Raw genomic sequence first — 23,835 nt, 5'->3', positions numbered from 1 at the left:
AAAGCATTATCTGTAATAAGTCTTCCTAGGACAAAAGCACTCTGCTCAACTGATATGATACTGTCCAAAATGGGTCTAAGTCGATTCACCAAGCACTTTGAGATCACCTTATATATCACGTTGCATAAGCTAATCGACCTAAAGTCTTTGAGTTCCGTTGGGTCTGATCCTTTAGGAATAAGCACAATAGCTGTATCGTTGATCCCAGGGGGCATATAACCATCCCGAAAGAAGCTCTGCACTGCAGCAACCACATCATCTTTAACCGTATCCCAATGCCTCTGAAAGAAACGTGCCGGGAATCCATCAGGTCCAGGTGCTTTGAGTGGCCCCATCTGAAACAAGGCATCAGATATTTCATCTGCGGAGACAGGCCGACACAAATCCGTATTCATTGCAGCAGAGATTTTTGGTTCAATCAGGTGTATCACATTATCTGGTTCAACACCCAAATCAGCCTTATATAAATTGGTGAAAAATTCAGTCGCCATCTGCTGTAATTGCTTTGGATCATCACACCATTCTCCAGTTGAATCCCTTAGTTTTTTAATTTTATTTTTACGAGCACGCCAGACAGCCTGTCTATGGAAATAACTTGTATTTTGGTCACCTTCCCTCAACCAGGCAATCCGAGAACGTTGTAACCACATCATCTCCTCTCTATATAGCAGTTCGTCCATTCTGTCAGTAATCTGGCGCATATCCGATGGCCTACAGGATGGGTTAGATTTTGCCCCTTCCAGCTTCACCCGCAACTCTTCCAATTCTGTGGTTACACTGCCATAGGTATTCTTGCTCCAATTGTGCGTAGAGCAGTTTGAACACGTTTCAACGCCGCAACCACACCACCCAGACCCTCTCTACTCGAGTCAGTGCACCAAGCTTTCTTGATTTCTACTACAAGAGACTCGAGCCGCTCCCACATAATCTCATACCTAAATATTCTTGGCTTATGTCTCTCCCAGTTCTCTTTACGAATTTCCAAAAAAAGAGGGCAATGGTCAGATCGAGAAGAAACAAGATGATGAAGCACTGCATCCCCAAACAGATCCCTCCAGGTAGAACACGCTACTGCTCGGTCCAATCTGACCTTTACATTGTCATCACCATTGTGCCAATTATTATAAGTATAGGGGAGGCCTGAGAACCCCAGGTCAGAGAGCCCACAATCAGACAGAGCGTCACGAAAGGCAACCAACTGACGTTCTGGTCTGGGGCACGCCGAGAAGTGTTCAAAACCCCACATTGCCTCATTAAAGTCCCCAATAGCCAGCCAAGGCTCTGATGATCTGCCATGTAAACGTCGCAACAGCTCCCACATAATATGTCGCTGATCAGTACGTGGTTCACCGTACACAAACGTGATGCGCGTCCTGACCGCCTCAGGATTTTCCTTGACATGAACATCAATATATCTCTGGTGTTTCTCAATCAGCGATACTTCAACAGACTCATGCCAGAAGAGAGCCAAACCACCTCCTGTGCCCACACTATCCACAGTAATGCAGTATTTTAGACCCAACCTCCATCTCAGATTTGCCACATGACCACCTTTCATACGAGTCTCCGAAAGAAAAACCAACATTGGACTTTTTGCTCTCATGAGAGCCACAAGCTTCTGAACTGTCCGGGGGAGTCCCAACCCCTGGCAGTTCCAGCTGAATAGATTCATGGCTCCTGACGGGCCTCGCCATGAGGACCCGTCAGGTTGATAGATAGCTGCTCACCATCACCAGTCTTGTTCCAAAAATTAACCTCATCTTGTATCTTTCTCCGTTTACTCGAAAAGTCCCGCACTTCAGAATTAGCACTGAGATCCTGATTCTGCACATTAATTTCTAACCCATGGCGTTTGCCAAGGACACCCAGCTTGTGCTTTAAAATTCCTGCATTGTGTTGCACAATTTCCCGCAGCTCAGGATCGAGATGATCGCCCCGACAAACTGCGACAAGCCGCTCGGCCTCACCTGCCGACATAGTTGGGAACTCAGTTCACACCTTACGAATCTCTTCTGAAGCTGTATGCCTGTATCCAAACCCACATCAGCCCCAGCTATTGCCCCTGCTGGTAATTGGAAATTTTCAGACGAGGAACAGTGACTTGACATGAGCGAGCCTTGGCCTTTTGGACACTTAGCCTCCGCCATCCGATCCTCCCACTCTCTAGCAACACCTTGTGCCACCTCAGCAACCCTTGTATGGAGGACAGATTTTACAGGGGCCTGAGAAACAAGACCATTGTCACCCACTTCCTCACCGTTTCCACCACCTTCATGTACCTGCGAACTCTTAAACACTAGACGGGGTGTCACAGATGGGCTATCCTGGAACCCCAGGGCGAGCACCTTACGAGCAATATCATTTGCCGCCTCAGTCCCAGCAGGGCCCCCTCCTTTATTGGCATCAGGAGCAGCAGGCTTGCTAACATCAGGCTGCTCCCTGCCTCCCTCTCCTTATCCATGGCTTTGCCTTTTCCATTAGCATCACTTTGTCTCTTATCATCATCCTTACCATCAAAATTCAGATTTCTTTTGGCCAACCCCTCCTGACGTTAGGAACCTAAAACTATTTTGGCAACATAATTCTTGAGATCTTCTAGCAAGAAATAGGCCATTTATTTCTACATTACATTCCCAAGAGGGTTCCTCCTTGAACAAATGTCTCATTTATGGATACATTGGGAACAAATTGAAAACCCTAGCCAGTATTTGATTTGAAAGATCAACAGGGCTACGATGGCATGGCCCTCGTTACCCACTAGGAGCTAGGGAATCTCTAGTCAAGTACTCCATCCAATCCAAACATCAAAGCGCAACATGTAAAAGCGTTGGCGAGGACCAAGCCTAGTCTCAAAGCATGTTTTCATGAGAGTGTTATGCACATTAAATAGGGTGCCACATAAGCAAAATTGCTGACTTGGCAGGGTCATTAAATGAAGGAGTTTCATTAGTTGAGAGAGGAGTTTCATCCCTATGAAACTCAAGTGGCTCGGTTACCTAGTTTATAGTCTTGATAACTATATCGTGAAACTATGCATTGAGACTGCCCTTAGTGCTACTCCCTCCGTCTCCTAAACTTTTTTAATTTTGACTAACTTTATAGAAAAAAGCAACAACAACTATGACATAAAATGCACACTTTATGATAAATCTAATAATACTAATTTGACCGTAAATTGTAGCATTTTTTATAAAAATTTAGTCAAAGTTAAAAATGTTTGACTTTGGACAACTCTAAAATTGATCCTTTCGTGGCGGAAGAAGTAAACTATCATAGTGCCATGTATCTATCGAAATTTTGAGAAGATTGGCATTTGGAGGCCAGCAACCAGCGAGTTTAGCCTAATTCCTAAATATATATGTAGTTAATTAACTAAAAGTCTTGTACCATTGAAAATATTTTTTGTGTTAACTATTAGATGTGTTGACACCGTTTTTGGTCACTTTTGCACCAACAAGACGAGATTGTTGCTATAAGAGCATTATACATATAGTTGACCATGAGGTCCGAGCCCGTTATATATGCATCCAGGGACCAGGCATGCATGGGCCATATCCTAGGCACGCGGCACGGCCTGGGCACGGCCCGCTCAAATGATAGGCACGGTGGCAGCCCCGGCCTGCTAATTCCACCAGGCACCAGGCCGCATGCCACTAGCCCACCAGCAACCCTAACTCCCCTACCCCACACATTCTCACTCTCTCACCCCTTCCCTACCTCCCAATCGCACACAACGGGTAGCAGCGCCACCCCACCCGGTGCCACTCACTCCCAACGCCGTCGGCCTCGGTGCGTCGCTCGCATCTCGTCTCTCCCCTCCTCCCTGTGAATCTTCTCCATCTCGCTAGCCGAGAGAGGGTGAATCTGTGAAGGTCGCCAGCCGGCACTCTGGCAGCCCCGGCCCCGAGCTCCGCCGGCCGGTGGGGGTGCGCCGACATGGTCTCCTCCACACCTCTGGGTGCGAGCATGACGGCCCCCTCAACCAGTCGACCCCGCTGGCCCGCTCCTCCGCTGACCAGCAGCGTGCTTTCGGGCCGACACGACCCGTTAGGCACGATGGCCTGTGATAGCCTGACCCTCACCGGGCCATGTCGGCCCGATGGCGTGTTGTGTCGGGTCGTTGGCCATCATAATTTATACATATAATTATTATTCTATTTATCGTTAGGGCCTACTTTAGGCCCTGTTTAGTTCCCCACCCAAAAAATTTTCATCCATCACATCGAATCTTTGGACATATGCATAAAACATTAAATGTAGATAAAAAATAAACTAATTACACAGTTTGGTTGAAAATCGCGAGACGAATCTTTTAAGTCTAGTTAATCTATGATTAGCCTTAAGTGTTACAGTAACCCACATGTGCTAATGACAGATTAATTATGCTTAATAGATTTGTCTTGCAGTTTCCAGACGAGCTATGTAATTTATTTTTTTTATTAGTTTCTAAAAACTCCTCCCGACATCCTTTCGACACATCTGATGCTAAAAATATTTCATCTTCAATCTAAACATGGCCTTGGAGCTTGGAATGGGGCCTTGGATTTTGCCGACACCGCCTGATGGTCAACAGCCCAGTTTCTGTATTTCCGGTTTAAGACCACTAGCTCTAACTGGCCTTGGTTTGTTTTTCCTAAATCTTGTGGTTAGGACTGAAGGTTCCCTTAAACGGCAGTGCAGGTGCAGAAGTAGGAGATTCGGTGGACAAAGGGCACCTCAACCAAATCCAATACCAACAGTAACAAAGAGTTGTCGATTCAAGTACAGACGCAGTTTTTCTGCTTGGCGATTAAACGGGTTTGTCGGCCGTTTTAATCTTTGTATGATTGCTGTCGGCGTAAGCCCATTGAGATGGATCTATCCTTGTGTGCCAGTACTATGCATACATCAACATGCTTGAGGGCATATGGTACAATGCTTACCTGGACGACATTAAAATTTTGGTGCAATGCAAGCATTCCAGCGTGGTCCTTCGATCTGGGATCCCGTATGGAATTTACAGCGCAAATCCTGCCTCTCTGATCAATTCGCCGGCTGCATGATCCTGCCCCATCTTCCAGCGATCGAGTCCTGGCTGTCCAACCCTCTCTATGCCTCTGTGCATGCCACCTGAGTCTTAAGCAGGAGAATCCCCAGCCCAGGCCCAGGTGGCCTGCAAAATAAAGTCAAACGCACCATGTGTCGGCGCCATGTTCGAAGCTTCGTCAAGCATCAGAGTCCAGGAGTGGCAGTGACAGCTATATAAATGCACACGAAGAACATCTCAAGCTGCAGTTCATCCAACCAGCACGATTTGCGCAGTCACCACTCGCCAAAACACCATTGCATCTGCACTACCATTTGCTAGTTGCTACCTATATATATATCCAGATCTTGCATATCCTCTTTGTCTAGTGTTTCAGGTCTCGCCTGCTCTGCCAATTAATCGATCTCAGCATATCTAGCGAGCAACGCGGTAGCGCCAGGAAACTTGGAAGTAACACTGCGCCAGCGCAGCATGTCACGCGGCTCTGACGTGATGCTGCTGCTCTTGGTAGCCCTCCATGCGCTTCTGCCGGCAATCGTCACTGATGCCGCTCTGCAGGAAGGTTTCTACACGAGCAACACCAATTGCACCGTCGACGTCGAGGCCACCGTGGTGAGCGTCGTCCAGCAGTTCATCTCCGCGGATCGTGGCGTCGGCGCTGGCCTCATACGGCTCCACTTCCACGACTGTTTCGTCAAGGTATAATACGTGTACCAGAACATAATTTGCACACTATATTCTCGAATCTGGATTGAAGATAGACGATTAAATCGACATGCATGATTATACTGCCAGCAACTAATGAATTGCTGCACATATGATTCTGTACGTGCCAGGGTTGCGATGGTTCGGTTCTCCTTGACCGGAGCCCTGCCAACCCGGACCCGGAGAAGGCGTCGCCGGCGAACGGCGGCCTCCGCGGGCTGGAGGTGATCCAGGAAGCCAAGCGGCAGCTCGAGAGCGCGTGCCCGGGGACCGTCTCCTGCGCCGACATCCTCGCGTTCGCCGCGCGCGACGCGTCCAACATCCTGAGCTCCGGGGCGATCAACTACGGCGTCCCGTCCGGCCGCCGGGACGGGCTCACCTCGGCGGCGTCCGACGCCAGCCAGAGCCTGCCCCCGCCGTTCGCGCAGCTCGACCGTCTCACGGAGCTCTTCGCCGCCAAGGGGTTCACGCAGGACGAGCTCGTCACGCTCTCCGGCGCGCACTCCGTCGGCCGCGCTCACTGCGCGTCCTTCTCGCAGCGGATACACCCCAACGTCAGCGACACCATGGACCAGGAGTACGGCGCCGGGCTGCAGCAGCAGTGCCCCGCCGACGCCGGGGACGACGGGGTGGCGCCGGTGGACCAGGACCAGGGCACACCGGCCGAGCTCGACAACCAGTATTACAGGAACGTGATCGACGGGAAGGTGCTCTTCAACTCCGACTGGGCGCTCATCAGCGACGACACGACGAGACAGATGGTGGCGGACAACGCGGGAAACCAGGCTCGGTGGGCGGCCAAGTTCATCGACGCCATGCGCAAGATGGGCACCTTGGACGTGCTCACAGGCGACCAGGGCGAAGTGAGACGTTTCTGCAACGTCACCAATAGCGGCTAACGGAGCTGGCCATCGCCGGCGAACCAGCAGTGTGAAAAATAGGGTCGTCATGATTCATGAACGTACATAAGGATATACGTATATTATTTAGCTACGTACTGCATTATTTGTAATCTGTTAACGTTTTTTTTAAGAGATAATATGTTAACGTTAATCCCTCCAACAGTCACACTCACACAGAAGTGTGTGCGTCACATATAATTAAACTATATAAACATCGATATCATGTACTCTCTCCATCCCAAATTGTAAGTCCTTCCAAAAATCTTGGAGAGTCAAAGCATTTTCACGTTTGACCAAAATTATAGAGTGAAATACTAAGATTTGTAACGTAAAGTGAGTATACTATGAAAATATAATTAAGGAAGAATTTAATGATATTTAGTTGGTATCATAATAATTATTATTTTATCATATAAATTTGGTCAAACTTTGAAAAGTTTGACTCTCTAAGATTCTTGGAATGACTTATAATTTGAGATGGAGGGAGTATAATTTACACTAGTAAAAATTCAATATAATACTTCCTTTCAAAAATGCTATTAGATTAAACAAATGCACATAATCATGAAAGGATGAGGTGATTTTCCTAACTGCCTCTGCTTCAAGCAGTTCACCCTGTTTTATTTGTTTTGCCCCCCTTGGACCCATCTTGATCTCCCATTGTGCAATGCACATGAAACATGGCCCAGACGCCCCGGAGTTATGCCCGAATGTTACATTCTTGACTGGGTGGTTCTCAAGTGGAGGTATGTAATGATGGAAACGTAACATATGCATCTTTATTTTACTATTTATATATGGAGAGCCATCAAATGTACAAGAGCTATCACGATTATGACATGAGGGTTACAGAATTCTGATAGGTGAGGTATTTTTTTCTCAGTGTCGAACGTATGTACATGATTGTGGGTGTAGATGCACCCATGAAAAAAATAGAATGCTTTTGAGTATATCAATTTTTTCACATGTTGCGGCTCTAAGTCTATATATTTATAAGGTAGATGCATTACCCTCTGATTTATTCTAGCTTCGTCAATGATTTTTCTATAGCTTGGTGTAACTTACCAAATTTTACAGTGCTTAAATTATATCACTACAAGGATTGGTGTTTTACATGACGATGGATTTGGTCACAGATTGCCAAAAATACGTCACAGTCAACTATCCATGACGAACGAAAAATGCGTCATGTATCTCAAGTCATACATTTGTTGCACCGAATTGAGCCGTCACGGATTCGTATTTATTTCTGTCATAGATTGCATGGGCTGGAAGCATAGCAAAAGGGTACTGTGATGATCTAAAACGTCATGGATTTGGTCCTTAAATTTTTTGTTCAAATACGACTTAAATTCAAATTTGAATCGACATCACATGAAGATCGTCACAAGTCACAACCAAATATCATCACATATCACAACCTATTTTCATCACAGAAAAGGTTTAGAAAATAAAAGATCAGGTACATATGATCAATGCAATCTCCATTACATGTTAATCTCATCTTCACAACATAGGGTATTAGTTACAGAGAAAATGGCAAGACTTACACATGTCAATGCCATCACCATTACAAGTCTCAACACATTTCAAACAAATATCAACACATTTCTTGGGCACTTGATGTAGTGGAAGAGGATCAAAATACATCTTCTTTAACTTGGATTGCATTCTTCAGCATTCTTCAACATCTTGATGTAGTGGCGAACAACATTCTTCAGCATAGCCACACATGCTTTTTTCACATGGATTGAGGTTTTATCCACTTCAAACTTGGACTGCCTTTAACAAGATTACAAGTACATGAAATTGAGTAGACACTGTAATGGTTGAAAAGAAATAGTGAACCAAGTTAAGTTTGAATACTTACACAAACTGGTAAGTATAGCAATATTTAGTGGTTGTTTACAAGCAACTGGTAAGTCCATATTTATCATTTACAAGCAACTAGTTAAACAATTGCCTTGTTTAGCAATTAGCTCATGACTGGTAAGTCCTCGAGAGCTTCTGAAGGGTGACGACCCAGAACAAGCGGCGGCGAGGACCCTTAACCGGATTGAGGCCGAGCCACCCTTCTCCACGCCACCCTTGATCAGATCAAGGCTGGGGCACGGAACAACGACCAGCTCGACATCCCCGATCTGGAGGGCGACCTTTGCCACAAGACTCACGATCCTTCCGAATCCTAAGCAAAATCACAGACTTAGGCGCAAAGAGAATCTAGTCAAAAGACTCCAAATCCAACAAATCAAACATGAAGAACAAGCTTGGTGGTACACACTCACAAGTAACCATAGGCGGATCCACCACTAGGGCGAGCCAGGGCGGCCGCCCTAGGTCCTTTTAGGGCGGATCTGAAATTCTATGGAAATTTTAGACATTAGTACAAAATAAAAAGAGGCTCCTAGAGTATCCGACAGAGGTTGAAGACACCTTAGACGTCTTGGACTGTGGTTCAACCCATATAGAAAACCACAGCCCACAAAACACAATAAGAATACGATCGGCCTTTCTCACGTTTCTCGCTATTGTCGACTTCTGACTTTTTGGTCGTCTCTCTCGCTAATTCACAAACTTGCGGAACCTAAGAACCTACGCCGGGCTGCAGGTATCTTCATTTTTTATTTGCCCTTTTCATATAGTTAATTGTTTAAAATTTGATTAAGGATGAATCATCGAATGATTTGGTGAAGTCAGTTTAGAACTATTAGTATTAGTAATTAGTATGTATGGCTTCTCTTAATTTAAGGAACAAACTTATCTAATTTTGATGTGGAAAATATATGCTGAAAACTTTAATATTGGTCAAATTATTATGTTGCTAAAGCAACTTATGAAATTTGTTAGCTTATATTGTTATTGGTTTGTCAAAATTTTATAGTATAAGTCCGCCCTAGGTCATTTCTAGAGCCGGATTCGCCACTACAAGCAACCGGAGTAAATCTAATAAATATGTTGCTGGCACCTGCTCATGAGTAAGTCGTCACCTGTATGTTGCTGTCACTCGAGAATATATGTAAAAAAATTGCTAGCTTATGAACCCCCCGCACCCAACACACAAAAGCAACTAGAGTAAATCGTCACCTGCTCAAGAACATGACTGCTAGCCCTGTGAGCCTTCTTCTCCGTGGCTGCTTTGGCTGTAGAGCGGCCCACACTAGCGACCTGTAAGCCCTCTCATGCTGCAACTCTCTGAAGGGCACATCCGTGACCTCCAACTCCCGCTCCCGCTCCGCATCCTTGTCTTCGCTCTCCGACTCCTACGACGAACCTCTTGGGGGCACCAGCGAACTCTGGTCAGTGCTCTGTGATTCATGCGAGGAGATCGGAAGAAGAGTAGCTCACCAGCTCACCTGTCCGTAGCCCAATTTGTTGGAGGCGCTGGCAGATTCTTCTTGAAGGTTGCCCTTGCTAGACATCGAGGCCATGGAGGCCGAGGTGGAGATTCCCATGCCGTGGCCGTTGTTGCCTCTCATGCCGGCGCATGGGCTTTGGCTGTAGATCCATCATTGGTGATATTGGTTTGCGGAAGTGCTGAGGCAGAGATGTGGACAGCGGCGTACAAAGGGGAGAAGGGCCACACAGGCAAAGAAGCTAGGGCTCAGAAGAGTCATGTGATCTCAACCATTGGATACAGAGATAAACGGCTGAGAGTGAGGGAGGGTGTAGCTGGGCTTTGTAGGAGTTATTGGGCCGATTTAGCATTTTGGGCTAAACAAAAGCTCTATCAGCCCGAAGATATTTATGTTTTTTCATTTTCTTTAGTGCAGAAATATGTGTAAATTCTAAAAAGATATATCATTGTATAAAGGTGTGACTAAATTTTTTAACAAAAGATATAGACATATATAATTAAAGTCTTCAACTTTTTTGGTCATTTATCCATTTGAATTTATTCAAACAATTTCAAATTTAAATTTCAAAATACTAGAACTTCGAATAGAATTTTGGCATAGCAAACGATCTTGTCATAGCGAACGATTTAAAATGAAAAGGTCATCAACATCAAAGTTATAAAACACACAAAGATTTACATCTTTTGTTTTAGCCATTTCTCCATTAGAGTTTGTTTGGACAATTCAAAATTTGAATTTTAAAATTTGATAACTTCAAATAGAATTTTGGATTAGTAAATGATTTCAAATATAAAAGCCATCAACAACAAAGTTGTATAACTCATTGAGATCTACAAGTTTTGTTTCGGTCAATTCTCCGTCCGATTTTACTCGGACAATTTAAAATTTGAATTTCATGACACTAGGACTTCGAACCGAATTTTTTGATAATAAAATAATTTCCACGTTGGATGATTTAATTGTGACCAAATCAGCCATTCGTCACAGATTGTAATACCCGATTTTAAAGACAAAATCAGATATGCATCATTGTAAGTTTTAGAAGCCAAGACTCACATATAGCTACAAATAAGGGGTAATATCAAAAGACAATGCATAAATTATATAACGTACATATTAAATTAGGGATAACCTTAAGCAGCAAACAACAGAAGATAACTCCAACTTCGGGTATTAACTTCTCTCTACAGGATCCAACTGATTGGTTGATCACAAGCCTAACACTCCTGCTGAAGTATGGGGGAAATAGCAAGAGTGAGTCCATGTCGAACTCCACAAGTATAGCAACTAGATTGTATAGATTCCACAATCTCATGATCAATGTGACATAAATAATGTAGAGCATTAAACAATAAACAATGAGTGTTTTAACACAACAAGAATCATCACCCTTAATGCAAGAATCCCCAAGGCCGCTCTTGACCATGAGCATGGCTAGTATACCAGTTTTAACACTCTGCAGAGGTTGCACATCTTTACCCATGAGTCATGATTTACCCTTTCGCCTGAGGTCGCGAGTCTCTTAACCCCCTTCCTAGGGAGGCCGGCAGGGATCACTATGAAACCTTTCAAAAGTTCATCGGGCCGCAAGGTTTCCTGGGCAAGCAGATATAGATACCCCCTTCTAAATGGCACAATGACGCGCAGCCTATACACATATATACACATAGGGACAGGGGCTCGCACTATACCCGTGTCGGTTAAGCCCCTCTAGCGCCCTTTCGGGTAACCTCTAACAAGCTAGAAAAGGTATTCATACTGAGCTAAAGCCAGAGCCATTATAGCCCTCATGGTTGCACTGTTGTCCCGGTTATCACTTACAGATAATTCATCAAGAGGCTAAAAAGTCATTTTTATCATTTATTACTTAACATTAATCTAGTCACACGATCATGGTCACAGAAATAAAACCCAAATGCTATACTTGCCTTGATCCAAATGCTCTTGTTGATCTTGCTAGTTGTCCAAGTACTGATCTTGATCACTGAAGCACTCTTGTTCACCACGAATTGCTCACCGTCTAATTTCGATCATCGATCATCAACACACAAACAATCGGAGACAACATACACGAAGCAAACAAGGCTACAATTAGAATAGTACACCAATCATATAAAACAGTATAAAAAGTTTATAAAATGATTCTACGCATTGCTACGATTTCATATACGTAAAGATCACAAAAATCAGAATTAAAACGGAGAAGTTATGAATTTTCTAAAATTTCCTATAGAATAATAATTAATTAAATAGTACCACGAAATTAAAAAGTTTCAAAATAGTGAAACAGTGTTACTAACATGTAGAGCTCGTAAATACGAATCTAACGATAATTGAATGGACAAAAACGGAGTTAAAACGAATATTTTATGAGCAAAACAAGTTCAATGGCAAAACTGCTATTAAAGCGTATTTTCTTTTAAGCCGATAAGAATACGTTTTCCAAATTGAAAAGCGTAAACCGGATAACACGCCAAGGGACGACGGGTTTTATTCTTAAGAAGTTTGAGGGCTCTTTAGCTAAAGTGACGTTGAACCGTTATCTTGTAATCTAGTGCGTTGGCTCCAGATCGGACGGCTGTAGATCGATCTGGAAAAAAACAGGGAGGCTGCCGGCGGCGCACAGGATCCCCCACGGCGGCTCCATGGCCGGAAGGGGCCAAGCTCGCCGGAGACAACGGTTTTCGCGAAACCGAGCACTAGAAATCAAAAGAAATACACTGGGCGGAGGAGAAGCTCATGCCTAACTCACCTAGGGCGTTCTTACGGTCGAAGAGGGCTTGGAGGAGGCGGGCGACGCGCGTTGGCGGGTGAAAGGCCCCTGTAGTGTTCGGCGATAGTTAGGGAACAGTAGGCGTGACAGAGGACACGAGATGAAGCTCTACACCTTCTTCATCTCGTCCCGAAGCTCGGCAAGTGGTTTTCGGTGTTCTGAATGCAGCAGAGGGCGAAGACCTCAACGGCGGGCGAGTTCATTAGCCGGAGAGATCTGAACTGCGCCGAAAGGGCGGCTGGGGCGGACTCTGGGCTTCGTAGATGGAAAAGAGGGTCGAGAGGGGGGTGTTGACGGTCCTTAAGTATCAAATTTAATTATCAAATAAATAAAGAAAAGGATCCAAATGAAATCAACATCTAGACTTAGGGTTTTATCTGACAGAATTCCACGAGTTTTGGTGTTTGTCTATTTCTGCATGGGGTTATCAGGAAATATGGAAGAAAGGCCCACACGTCGGGATTACGTAGAGATATTAACGTGCCGCGCAATTATATTACATCTAGAAGACTCCAGAAGCCACGAGACCGAAGCGGAGGCGAAACGGGGCCAGAGACAGGGCGCCCACCCTCCTGCCCTGGGCGCCCGCCCTCTGTTGGAGCCCAATCAGGACTCTTTCTCTCGGGAGATCTCCACCGACCTAAAGGATCAAGGATAACCGTTCAATCTAAGTCGGTTTAATCCAACGGCCCATATTCACTTGAAGGGACTATAAAACCAGACCCCCTGGCCCGTGGAGGAGAGAGCCTCTCAACCGTAATTCATTATTCTCAAGGGAGAAGAAGCCCCTGATCAAGATTAGAGCCACCACATCAATTAGATATCTAGATTAGCATAGCTACATAGGATTAGAACTAGAGGGAGTCAATCTTCGATTGGTTTCCGGATCTGTCAGGAGGATTCTTGGTAATTCTCTAATTGTGCTTCTAATTGCTTTCTAATCATCTTTGTTCTTCAATATTATGAATATAACTTTGTTCTACTTCAATATATTGCTTATGACTTTGCTCTACTTGTTTATATTCAAGATTATATTGTTCTTAGTTTATCATAGTTATGTACTTGGCTTAGTTAGATTGGATCTATATACATGCTTAGGATCGTATAGCGTTTATCCATCGGATCCATGGGTAAATGATAGATATTGTGTAGGCGTGGTGCTTATACCGTATTTATCTGCGATTGTACCCAATATGCCAGATCGTGGGGTAGTTCGTGATAGTGACAGCTTCATTGATTCTTATATAGTCCCCCTCTTGTGTATTGGGTTGGCAGAGCAATATTATTACAGGGGAGTGATTGCTATGTTTCTCATTTACCTTGCTAATATCACTATGCATGGGCGTAGTCTTGTCTCACAATGATTGCTAAGTATGCTTGCACTAACTATGATAATGCTAGACTATATAGTTGAGAATAACTTAGGAAATATTCTTGTAGTTCGTTCTAATTCCATGCTAATGACTTTCTAGAGTATCTAATTGAGGTGCTTATCATATTTATATGTGGCTAAGTTATGATCAGATTAATTATCTTTGTCACTATTCATTATTTCATATAACTTTTATGTGACACTTACCCCTGTATGAAAGAGTTAGATAAATGTTCTCAATTATACATGCAATGATAGATACTCAATCTCATATTCTATTCTGTAATCAATATTGATGATTGCTAATCCCTTCCCAGTGGTAAAAATATAAATAACGATACCTGGAATACTTCCCGGTTAAAATGCTACATCGGTATTAATCTGTGCGCTTGCAGATCCCATTCATTATTTATTTAGAAGAGCAATTGCATATTTCAATACCGCGTCTCTCAAGTCATGCTGGGGATGACAACTTGGATTAAGTGGTGTGAGGGATAGGTTTGGCATTTTTGGCACCGTTACTAGATTTAGAGAACTTAGTCTACTTTTGGTAATGATGTTAAGAATAACCAACAAGCATTTTTGGCGCCGTTGTCGGGGAAGGTTGATTACTAATCAGGAATGGATTAAAGAATTTTGAGTTATCATTCGCATCACTAATATGATTGAGCTTATCTATTCTCTCATACAGTTTTACCTCGATATTTTTCTATTTTATCTTATGTAGGGGAATGTATGAATAGAAGACATCTTCCAGGAAATTTTGTTGATAATCCCGAAGCATTATTTAGAAAAACTAGAGCCAAGCTCAAGAAGAGATCATCAACACTTCAGCAAGAAGCTTCATCCAATCAAGAAGATCACCGGAACTTGTCTTCAGAGTTCGAAGCCGTGGCGAACAAATCAATCCGCGAGTTCTCAGCTCCCACTACGGACAACATCTGCACTAGACCTGCTACAGAGATCGATGGCAACTTTGAGCTCAAGCCTGGACTTATCAACATGGTGCAATCCAACCAGTTCTGTGCGAAGGCACACGAAGATGCTAGTGCTCATCTCCAACACTTTCTGGAGATTTGCAGCACATTTACCATATCAGGAGTCCCCAGATATGCTATACTACTTCGCCTCTTCCCATTCTCACTGTTAGGAAGAGCGAAGCAGTGGTTCTACGCTACAAAGGAGAAGAATACTACGTGGGCACTCTGCTCAACAAACTTCCTGGCAAAGTTCTTTCCCATGGGCAAGACCAATGCTCTCCGTGGGAAGATTACAAGTTTTCAGCAACAAAATGATGAATCTGTTCCAGAAGCATGGGAGCGCTTTCAAGACTACATCCTAGAATGTCCCCATCATGGAATGGAGAGTTGGCTATTGATGCAGACGTTTTATCACGAGCTCGGCAACAGTGCCCGAGAGACCATAGATGCTGCAGCTGGAGGAGCATTCTTATCACTTACCATATCACAAGCCACAGCTCTTGTGGAGAAGATGGCGTCCAACCAAATCTGGAATGAAGAGAGGACCCAAACACGCAAGAAAGGTGGAGGTATGCATCAGCTCAAGGAGGTAGACATGCTGTCTGCAAAGCTAGACCTTCTCGTGAAGAAGCTCGATGATAGAGCTGGAGACAAGAAAGAAGTTATGCACATCTACGAGTCTCACATGACTTGTGAGGAGTGTGGAGATACTGGACACTCAGGCAATCACCGCCCTGAGATACTTGAGGATGTAAACTACATCAACAATAACAACAACAACTACTACTACAACCGTCCTCAACAAAATCAAGGTTGGAATCAACAGAGGCCTAACTACTCAGGTAATTATCAAGGTAACAATTCTTACAACAATAATAATAATAATTTTCCACCTCTGAGAGAGTTAGTGTCTAATCAAGGAAAGCTAACGGATAACCTGTCTAAGAAATTGGCATCAAATGATAAAATGCTAGAAAATATAAATAATAGAATGGATAATTTCTCTACTGCCATCAAGAATCAAATTAGCTTTCATAAAATGATTGAATCTCAGTTAAATCAAATAGCTGCTGTTGTTCCTACTACTAACCCTGGTATACCATCACAACCAGAAGGATTAGAATCTGCAAATCTTGTAGACATGTTTGATGCAGGTAATTGGAGTAACCCCGTCACTGTTTGATGCAGGTAATTGGAGTAACCCCGTCACTGAATTTACTATTGACCTTCTGTCGGTCAAGAGAGGCGATCCAGGGCGCCCCGTCATCCCGATCTCCATCGGCATGGTGGACGTCCCAGAAGCACTCTGCGACTTTGGCTCCAGTGTCAACATTATACCCAGGGTAGTCTATGATAAATTCTTTACATATCCTTTATTAGAGACAACCATGTGTTTGCAGTTTACAGATCAGGCGATAAGTTTTCCAAAAGGAATATTGAAGAACCTTTGTGTCCGAGTTGGTACCTTGTACGCCCCAGCAGACTTCGTAGTGGTAGAGACCGGTAATGATGAGAGAGCACCCATCATCTTAGGGGAGGCCATTCTTAAACACCTCGGGAGCTATCATCTACGCTAGTGCTGCCAAGATCAGTTTCTACATCAAAGGAAGGAAGGAGACATTTTTCTTCAAGAACAAGACTACACAAATCCCAGATCAATCCAGACGTGAATCAAGGAAGAGGACCAACAGGAGGAACAGGAACAAGCAAGTGTGGACCGAATCAGCTAAGATGGTCACTGCAGTTCATGGAGGCCAAGATCATCAACTCAAGCCACCGTTTTTGACCAAGAAGGACGACCTAGGAATGCCAAGCATCTACTGCTCCATAAATGGATACAGCTTCTACAAGACGTTTTGCGACACCGGATCGGGCGTCAACATAATGGCCGCAGTCACCTATCGGCTCTTGTTCGGAACCATGCCACTAAGACCAACATACATTCAGCTCCAGATGGCAGATCAGACATTTCGAGAAGTTAAAGGAATAGTAACTGATGTCCCTGTCAAGATAGACGATCACTTTGTCTACACAGACTTTCATGTTATTGACATGGGAGAAGATGAATACGATCCACCCATCATCCTTGGAAGACTATTCCTCAGCACCGTTAAAGCAATCATCTATATTGGAACCGGAGAAGTCCATATGCACTTCCCCTCAGAGAAGGTACGCCATTATTTTACTGACCCTAACTACATCTTTGAAGAATCTAAGTAGGTAAAAAAACGACGCAACCGCAACCAGAGGAGGCAAATTATCAAGGACGGATGGGCAGACTAGGAAAGAGAAGTGGTAAGGTCAGAAGACGTAGAGTTTAAATAGAATTATCCAGAGGAGACCGTAGCACCGAGTCAGGTATGAAAAGAGAAGATAACATGAAGAAGAGGCGCTGCCGGAAGTACCGACTCCGCCACCCAACGAATCCCAGGACAATTGAGAAAATGGAGAGTCCTGTTCGGAGGACTTAAAAACACCGAACGCCTTGCCAAGAGGTAAACTTGGTAGTTATCCTTTCTCTTTCAATTATTTCGAATAGTTTACTTAGTTAATCATATTTATATTATCCTAAACAGAAAATAAAAATGTTAAAAAAATAGTAAGCCCCATGTGAGTATACGAGTGGTATGAAATCCATAAGTACATTCACTGTGGTGGCATAAAAATAAAATAAATATTTCATTTCTGCTTTATAAAATAAAAACATAAAAACAAGGAGTAATAATTATTAAGGAGTCTCAACATGATAAAGGCTAGATATTTATGCTAACACTTAATCAGTTCCACAAAGCTTTGTTGTCTATTTGAGCTCCACAGAATTCAAGAATCAAGAAGACTAGTAGACGAAGGACATTCTAATCGCTGTCAGAATTCTACTGACTTTCAAATACACCTCTGCCACCTGCTAGCTACATCAAGAGAAATTACGTCAAAATTCAGCTTGGGGGAGAGCACCCTCCATTTATCCTGATAAGTATTTCTATCTATCTATCTTTATACTTATACTATTTTAGAATATAAATATACATAAACCAGGAAAAACCAAATAAAGATTTTGTGCTTATATCTTTTGCCTAGTGTGTTTAATAAATAAATAAAGTGGCTATGCTAATCTGTATCTTAATAATAAAACTCTAGCATGGATATGATGAATAGTTGCTCTGCCTAATTTGCACATTTTAAGTTCTCTCTCAAGTTTAGATATAACTGTTATAATTTAAAGCTTGCTCTAGACCTAAACTTGTGGGATGAAAACTTGATCTAAAGTCTAAGTTGTTAACGGATATGATATGGGAAGGTTGAGCTGTTGTTTATCTGTTTCTAGAGATGCTAGAATTCTGGAGAATTTTATCTTTGAAAATCTTTAAAATATTACATGATGAGTTCCTGTATGATGAGAGTTTAAATTCCTACCACAGCCATATATACATGCTTGCTAGACTTTGAGCCACACATTTACTATTTACTGCTTATGAGCATTGAGTGTGGTAAAGCTGTGTAGACCCTTAGGAGCTTGTCATGTGGTTAAATCAAGATTCACTTGCACGTTCACTCATACATGCTACTTCTACTCCGGAAGTACGCATCCACATATATCCACCCATTCCATCTCCAGAACCACCCAAAAAAATATTCTACTCCTAATTCGGGAGAGAATAGCCAAAAATATTTCTGTTCTTCCTTATGAAATAAATGCTCAAGATATCTTGTTACTACCACTTGCTATATTATCTCAAGAGATGAGTGCTCAAAAAAAAGAAAAAAAGAGATACGAGGAAATAAAAAGGGGCAAGTGCCCGGAGCCTCGAAAGAAAAGAAAAAGTGAGACGAGAGGTAAAAATAGACAAGTGTCCGACAGTAGAATTAGGGGTACAAAATACCCACCTGAGAGAAAAGAAAAATAAGAGCATCTCATTCTCTTCAAAAGTTTCAGAAAGCAAGGAAGGTATGTATCCCCTCAAAAGAGCAAAAGTAGAATTAGGCTTTCACCATTATTATAACCATCATCACCATACGCCATTCATTCGCCACACATGCACATCTTGATTTGGCTTATTGATTTGTTTCTTTGGATCCATGGTTTGACTATACAATAAATGTCTTGTGAGTATGTATATTTTATCTCCCACCTATGAGCTCTAGATATTAAAGCCTTATTAGAGTAGGGTGAGAGAGAAGGCAATGTCACTATGCCTTATACCACAAATACCACATATTTTGAGAGAAGGCATATACCATCACTACCTTGGTAAGGATCCAGAAATACCACAAAAGAGAGATTTGAGAGAATTATACAAGGAATCTCTGAGTTTTATTTGAAAATCTGCAAAAACTCCAGAGCTATAGCTGATCAAGAATAAGAGACATGGCACTTGACTAGACTATTCTATCTTTTAACTACTCAAGACAGAAGTGACGGTTATAAGTCCCATGGTGAAAGGTAAAGTAAGTAAGTTTTAAGTCTTGACAGTTTACTCTAATTCAGAGATGAGATCTTATTTAAAAGCATGTGTACCGTCAATTTTTAAAGATATTGCAACAACTTATTGTTGGGTATTCTTAACACCATTACCAAAAGTAGACTAAGTTCTAAATCTAGCAATGGTGCCAAAAATGCCAAACCTATCCCTCACACCACTTAAGCCAAGTTGTCATCCCCAGCATGATATAAGAGACGCAGTATTGAAATATGCAATTGCTCTTCTAAATAAATAATGAATGGGATCTGCAAGCGCACAGATTAATACCGATGCAGCATTTTAACCGGGAAGTATTCCAGGTATCGTTATTTATATTTTTACCACTGGGAAGGGATTAGCAATCATCAATATTGATTACAGAATAGAATATGAGATTGAGCATCTATCATTGCATGTATAATTGAGAACATTATATCTAACTCTTCATATAGGGATAAGTGTCACATAAAAGATATATGAAATAATAATAGTGACAAGGATAACTAATCTGATCTAGCCACATAATAAATATGATAAGCACCTCAATTAGATACTCTAGAAAGTCATTAGCATGGTATTAGAACGAACTACAAGAATATTCCCTAAGTTATTCTCAACTATATAGTCTAGCATTATCATAATTAGTGCAAGCATACTTAGCAATCATTGCGAGACAAGACTACGCCCATGCATAGTGATATTAGCAAGGAATATGAGAAACATAGCAATCACTCCCCTGTAATAATGTTGCTCTGCCAGCCCAATACACGAGAGGGGGACTATATAAGAATCAATGAAGCTGTCACTATCACGAACTACCCCACGATCTGGCATATTGGGTACAATCGCAGATAAATACGGTATAAACACCACGCCTACACAATATCTATCATTTACCTATGGATCCGATGGATAAACGCTATACGATCCTAAGCATGTATATAGATCCAATCTAACTAAGCCAAGTACATAACTATGATAAACTAAGAACAATATAATCTTGAATATAAGCAAGTAGAGCAAAGTCATAAGCAATATATTGAAGTAGAACAAAGTCATATTCATAATATTGAAGAACAAAGATAATTAGAAAGTAATTAGAAGCACAATTAGAGAATTACCAAGAATCCTCTTGACAGATCCGGAAACCAATCGAAGATTGACTCCTTCTAGTTCTAATCCTATGTAGCTATGCTAATCTAGATGTCTAATTGATGTGGTGGCTCTAATCTTGATCAGAGGCTTCTTCTCCCATGATGGAACAATGAATTAGGGTTGAGAGGCTCTCTCCTCCAGGGGCCAGGGGGTCTGGTTTTATAGTCCCTTCAAGTGAATATGGGCCCTTGGATCAAATCGACATAGATTGTATGGTTTAGATTCATCCTTTAGGTCGGTGGAGATCTCCCGCAAAGCAGAGTCCTGATTGGACTTGGGGGCAGGGCGGGCGCCCAGTAGGACAGGGCGAGCGCCCTGTCTCTGGCCCCGTTTCGCCTCCGCTTCGGTCTCGTAGCTTCTGGAGTCTTCTAGATGTAAGATAATTGCGCAGCACGTTAATATCTTTACGTAATTCTGACATGTGGGCCTTTCTTCCATATTTCCTGATAACCCCATGCAGAAATAGACAAACACCAAAACTCGTGGAATTCTGTCAGATAAAACCCTAACTCTAGATGTTGATTTCATTTGGATCCTTTTCTTTATTTATTTGATAATTAAATTTGATACTTAAGGACCGTCAACACTTATGATCCATAGCTGAGTCTATCCTTGCTCAGGGACGAGCAAGAGGTAAGCTTGGGGGAGTTTGTTGACGGTCCTTAAGTATCAAATTTAATTATCAAATAAATAAAGAAAAGGATCCAAATGAAATCAACATCTAGACTTAGGGTTTTATCTGACAGAATTCCACGAGTTTTGGTGTTTGTCTATTTCTGCAGGGGGTTATCAGGAAATACAGAAGAAAGACCCACACGTCGGGATTACATAGAGATATTAACGTGCCGCGCAATTATATTACATCTAGAAGACTCCAGAAGCCACGGGAAGAAAGCGGAGGCCGAACGGGGCCAGAGGCAGGGCGCCCGCCATCCTGCCCTGGGCGCCCGCCCTCTGTTGGAGCCCAATCAGGACTCTTTCTCTTGGGAGATCTCCACCGACCTAAAGGATCAAGGATAACCGTTCAATCTAAGTCGGTTTGATCCAACGACCCATATTCACTTGAAGGGACTATAAAACCAGACCCCCTGGCCCCTGGAGGAGAGAGCCTCTCAACCCTAATTCATTATTCTCAAGGGAGAAGAAGCCCCTGATCAAGATTAGAGCCACCACATCAATTAGATATCTAGATTAGCATAGCTACATAGGATTAGAACTAGAAGGAGTCAATCTTCGATTGGTTTCCGGATCCGTCAAGAGAATTCTTGGTAATTCTCTAATTGTGCTTCTAATTGCTTTCTAATCATCTTTGTTCTTCAATATTATGAATATGGCTTTGTTCTACTTCAATATATTGCTTATGACTTTGCTCTACTTGTTTATATTCAAGATTATATTGTTCTTAGTTTATCATAGTTATGTACTTGGCTTAGTTAGATTGGATATATATACATGCTTAGGATCGTATAGTGTTCATCCATCGGATCCATGGGTAAATGATAGATATTGTGTAGGCGTGGTGCTTATACCGTATTTATCTGCGATTGTACCCAATATGCCAGATCGTAGGGTAGTTCGTGATAGTGACAGCTTCATTGATTCTTATATAGTCCCCCTCTCGTGTATTGGGCTGGTAGAACAATATTATTACAGGGGAGTGATTGCTATGTTTCTCATTTACCTTGCTAATATCACTATGCATAGGCGTAGTCTTGTCTCGCAATGATTGCTAAGTATGCTTGCACTAACTATGATAATGCTAGACTATATAGTTGAGAATAACTTAGGAAATATTCTTGTAGTTCGTTCTAATTCCATGCTAATGACTTTCTAGAGTATCTAATTGAGGTGCTTATCATATTTATATGTGGCTAAGTTATGATCAGATTAATTATCTTTGTCACTATTCATTATTTCATATATCTTTTATGTGACACTTACCCCTGTATGAAAGAGTTAGATAAATGTTCTCAATTATACATGCAATGATAGATACTCAATCTCATATTCTATTCTGTAATCAATATTGATGATTGCTAATCCCTTCCCAGTGGTAAAAATATAAATAACGATACCTGAAATACTTCCCGGTTAAAATGCTACATCGGTATTAATCTGTGCGCTTGCAGATCCCATTCATTATTTATTTAGAAGAGCAATTGCATATTTCAATACCGCGTCTCTCATGTCATAGTGGGGATGACAACTTGGCTTAAATGGTGTGAGGGATAGGTTTGGCATTTTTGGCACCGTTACTAGATTTAGAGAACTTAGTCTACTTTTGGTAATGATGTTAAGAATAACCAACAGAGGGCACGAGGCTTAAATGATCTTGGAGAAGATCTCCTAATGCAAACAATCCCGTCCTATGCGGGATTTGGTTTCCACCGAGAGAGGGAGAGACCGACTCGGCCACGACCCGAGGAAAAAGAAAGGTAAGTCACCGACGTGTGGGCCCCAGATGTCAACGAATCAAGGCGCGGGGACCGGGTGACAGAGAGATGGAGAAGGGGGTGGCGCGGGGCTGGTCCAGCTGGGCTGCCTAGGGGCGTACTGGGCCGGGCGCAAGGGGGAGAGGGCGCGCGCGGCCAGGCCTGCTGCTGGGCTGCGAGCTGGGCCGGGACTAGGAAGCTGGCTGCGGGGCTGGGAAGGAGCTGGGCCTCGGCCATAGGTCTAGGCCGAGAGCAGGTAAGTTCTCTTTTCTTTTCGTTTTTTTCTTTTTGTTCCTTTTTATTTCAAAGCTGTTTTCAAATCAATTTGAAAATATTTTGACTTTGCCCAAACTCACACAGTACAAAAGTATAAATGCTCCAGCATGTATGCACATCCATGTTGCTAGATTCTATGATAAGTTTTATTTTAATGCAAAATATTATTTCCCTATATTTTATGAGCACAAAAATACAAAATTAAATTAAATTTCATCTATTTAAAAAGGAGCAAAATTTTAGGGTGTTACAAATCTACCCCTCCTTAAAATGAATCTCGTCCTCGAGATTCGAAAGAGACATAGATTCCAAAAGAGAAACAAGAACAAGATCTTGATAACTATTTCAACTTCCCAACTTGTATTCCAATGTAAACACTTATGTCTTGGGATCACAAC

At 42.6% G+C, this 23,835-nt stretch overlaps 2 protein-coding genes across 15 annotated transcripts; one reads left to right on the top strand and one right to left on the bottom strand.

The window, feature by feature from the left end:
• Positions 5,286–6,773, top strand: LOC8078155 (peroxidase 5). The gene is made up of 2 exons (XM_002457663.2): positions 5,286–5,725; positions 5,863–6,773. The coding sequence occupies exons 1-2, from the start codon at positions 5,498–5,500 to the stop codon at positions 6,628–6,630; spliced, it is 996 nt and encodes a 331-aa protein (XP_002457708.1). The 5' UTR covers positions 5,286–5,497; the 3' UTR covers positions 6,631–6,773.
• Positions 8,056–10,218, bottom strand: LOC110434212. 14 transcript variants are annotated; one of them, XR_002451687.1, is made up of 5 exons: positions 9,987–10,216; positions 9,718–9,906; positions 8,919–8,995; positions 8,504–8,818; positions 8,056–8,415 (listed from the first exon to the last, which is right to left on the bottom strand). XR_002451687.1 is itself a non-coding variant. In XM_021458028.1 (3 exons), the coding sequence occupies exons 1-3, from the start codon at positions 10,107–10,109 to the stop codon at positions 8,375–8,377; spliced, it is 378 nt and encodes a 125-aa protein (XP_021313703.1). In that variant the 5' UTR covers positions 10,110–10,218; the 3' UTR covers positions 8,056–8,374. The 14 variants fall into 14 exon arrangements, 4 of the variants coding, with proteins under 4 accessions (XP_021313703.1, XP_021313701.1, XP_021313704.1 ...); XR_002451686.1 differs by having other exon boundaries at positions 8,056–8,411; XR_002451689.1 differs by having other exon boundaries at positions 8,081–8,818; positions 9,718–9,893; positions 9,979–10,218.

Source organism: Sorghum bicolor, chromosome 3, assembly GCF_000003195.3.
Source record: "Sorghum bicolor cultivar BTx623 chromosome 3, Sorghum_bicolor_NCBIv3, whole genome shotgun sequence".
Taxonomy (NCBI): Eukaryota; Viridiplantae; Streptophyta; class Magnoliopsida; order Poales; family Poaceae; genus Sorghum; species Sorghum bicolor.
The sequence above is the reverse complement of the archived record's forward strand: the minus strand, read 5'-3'. Positions and strand labels throughout refer to the sequence as shown.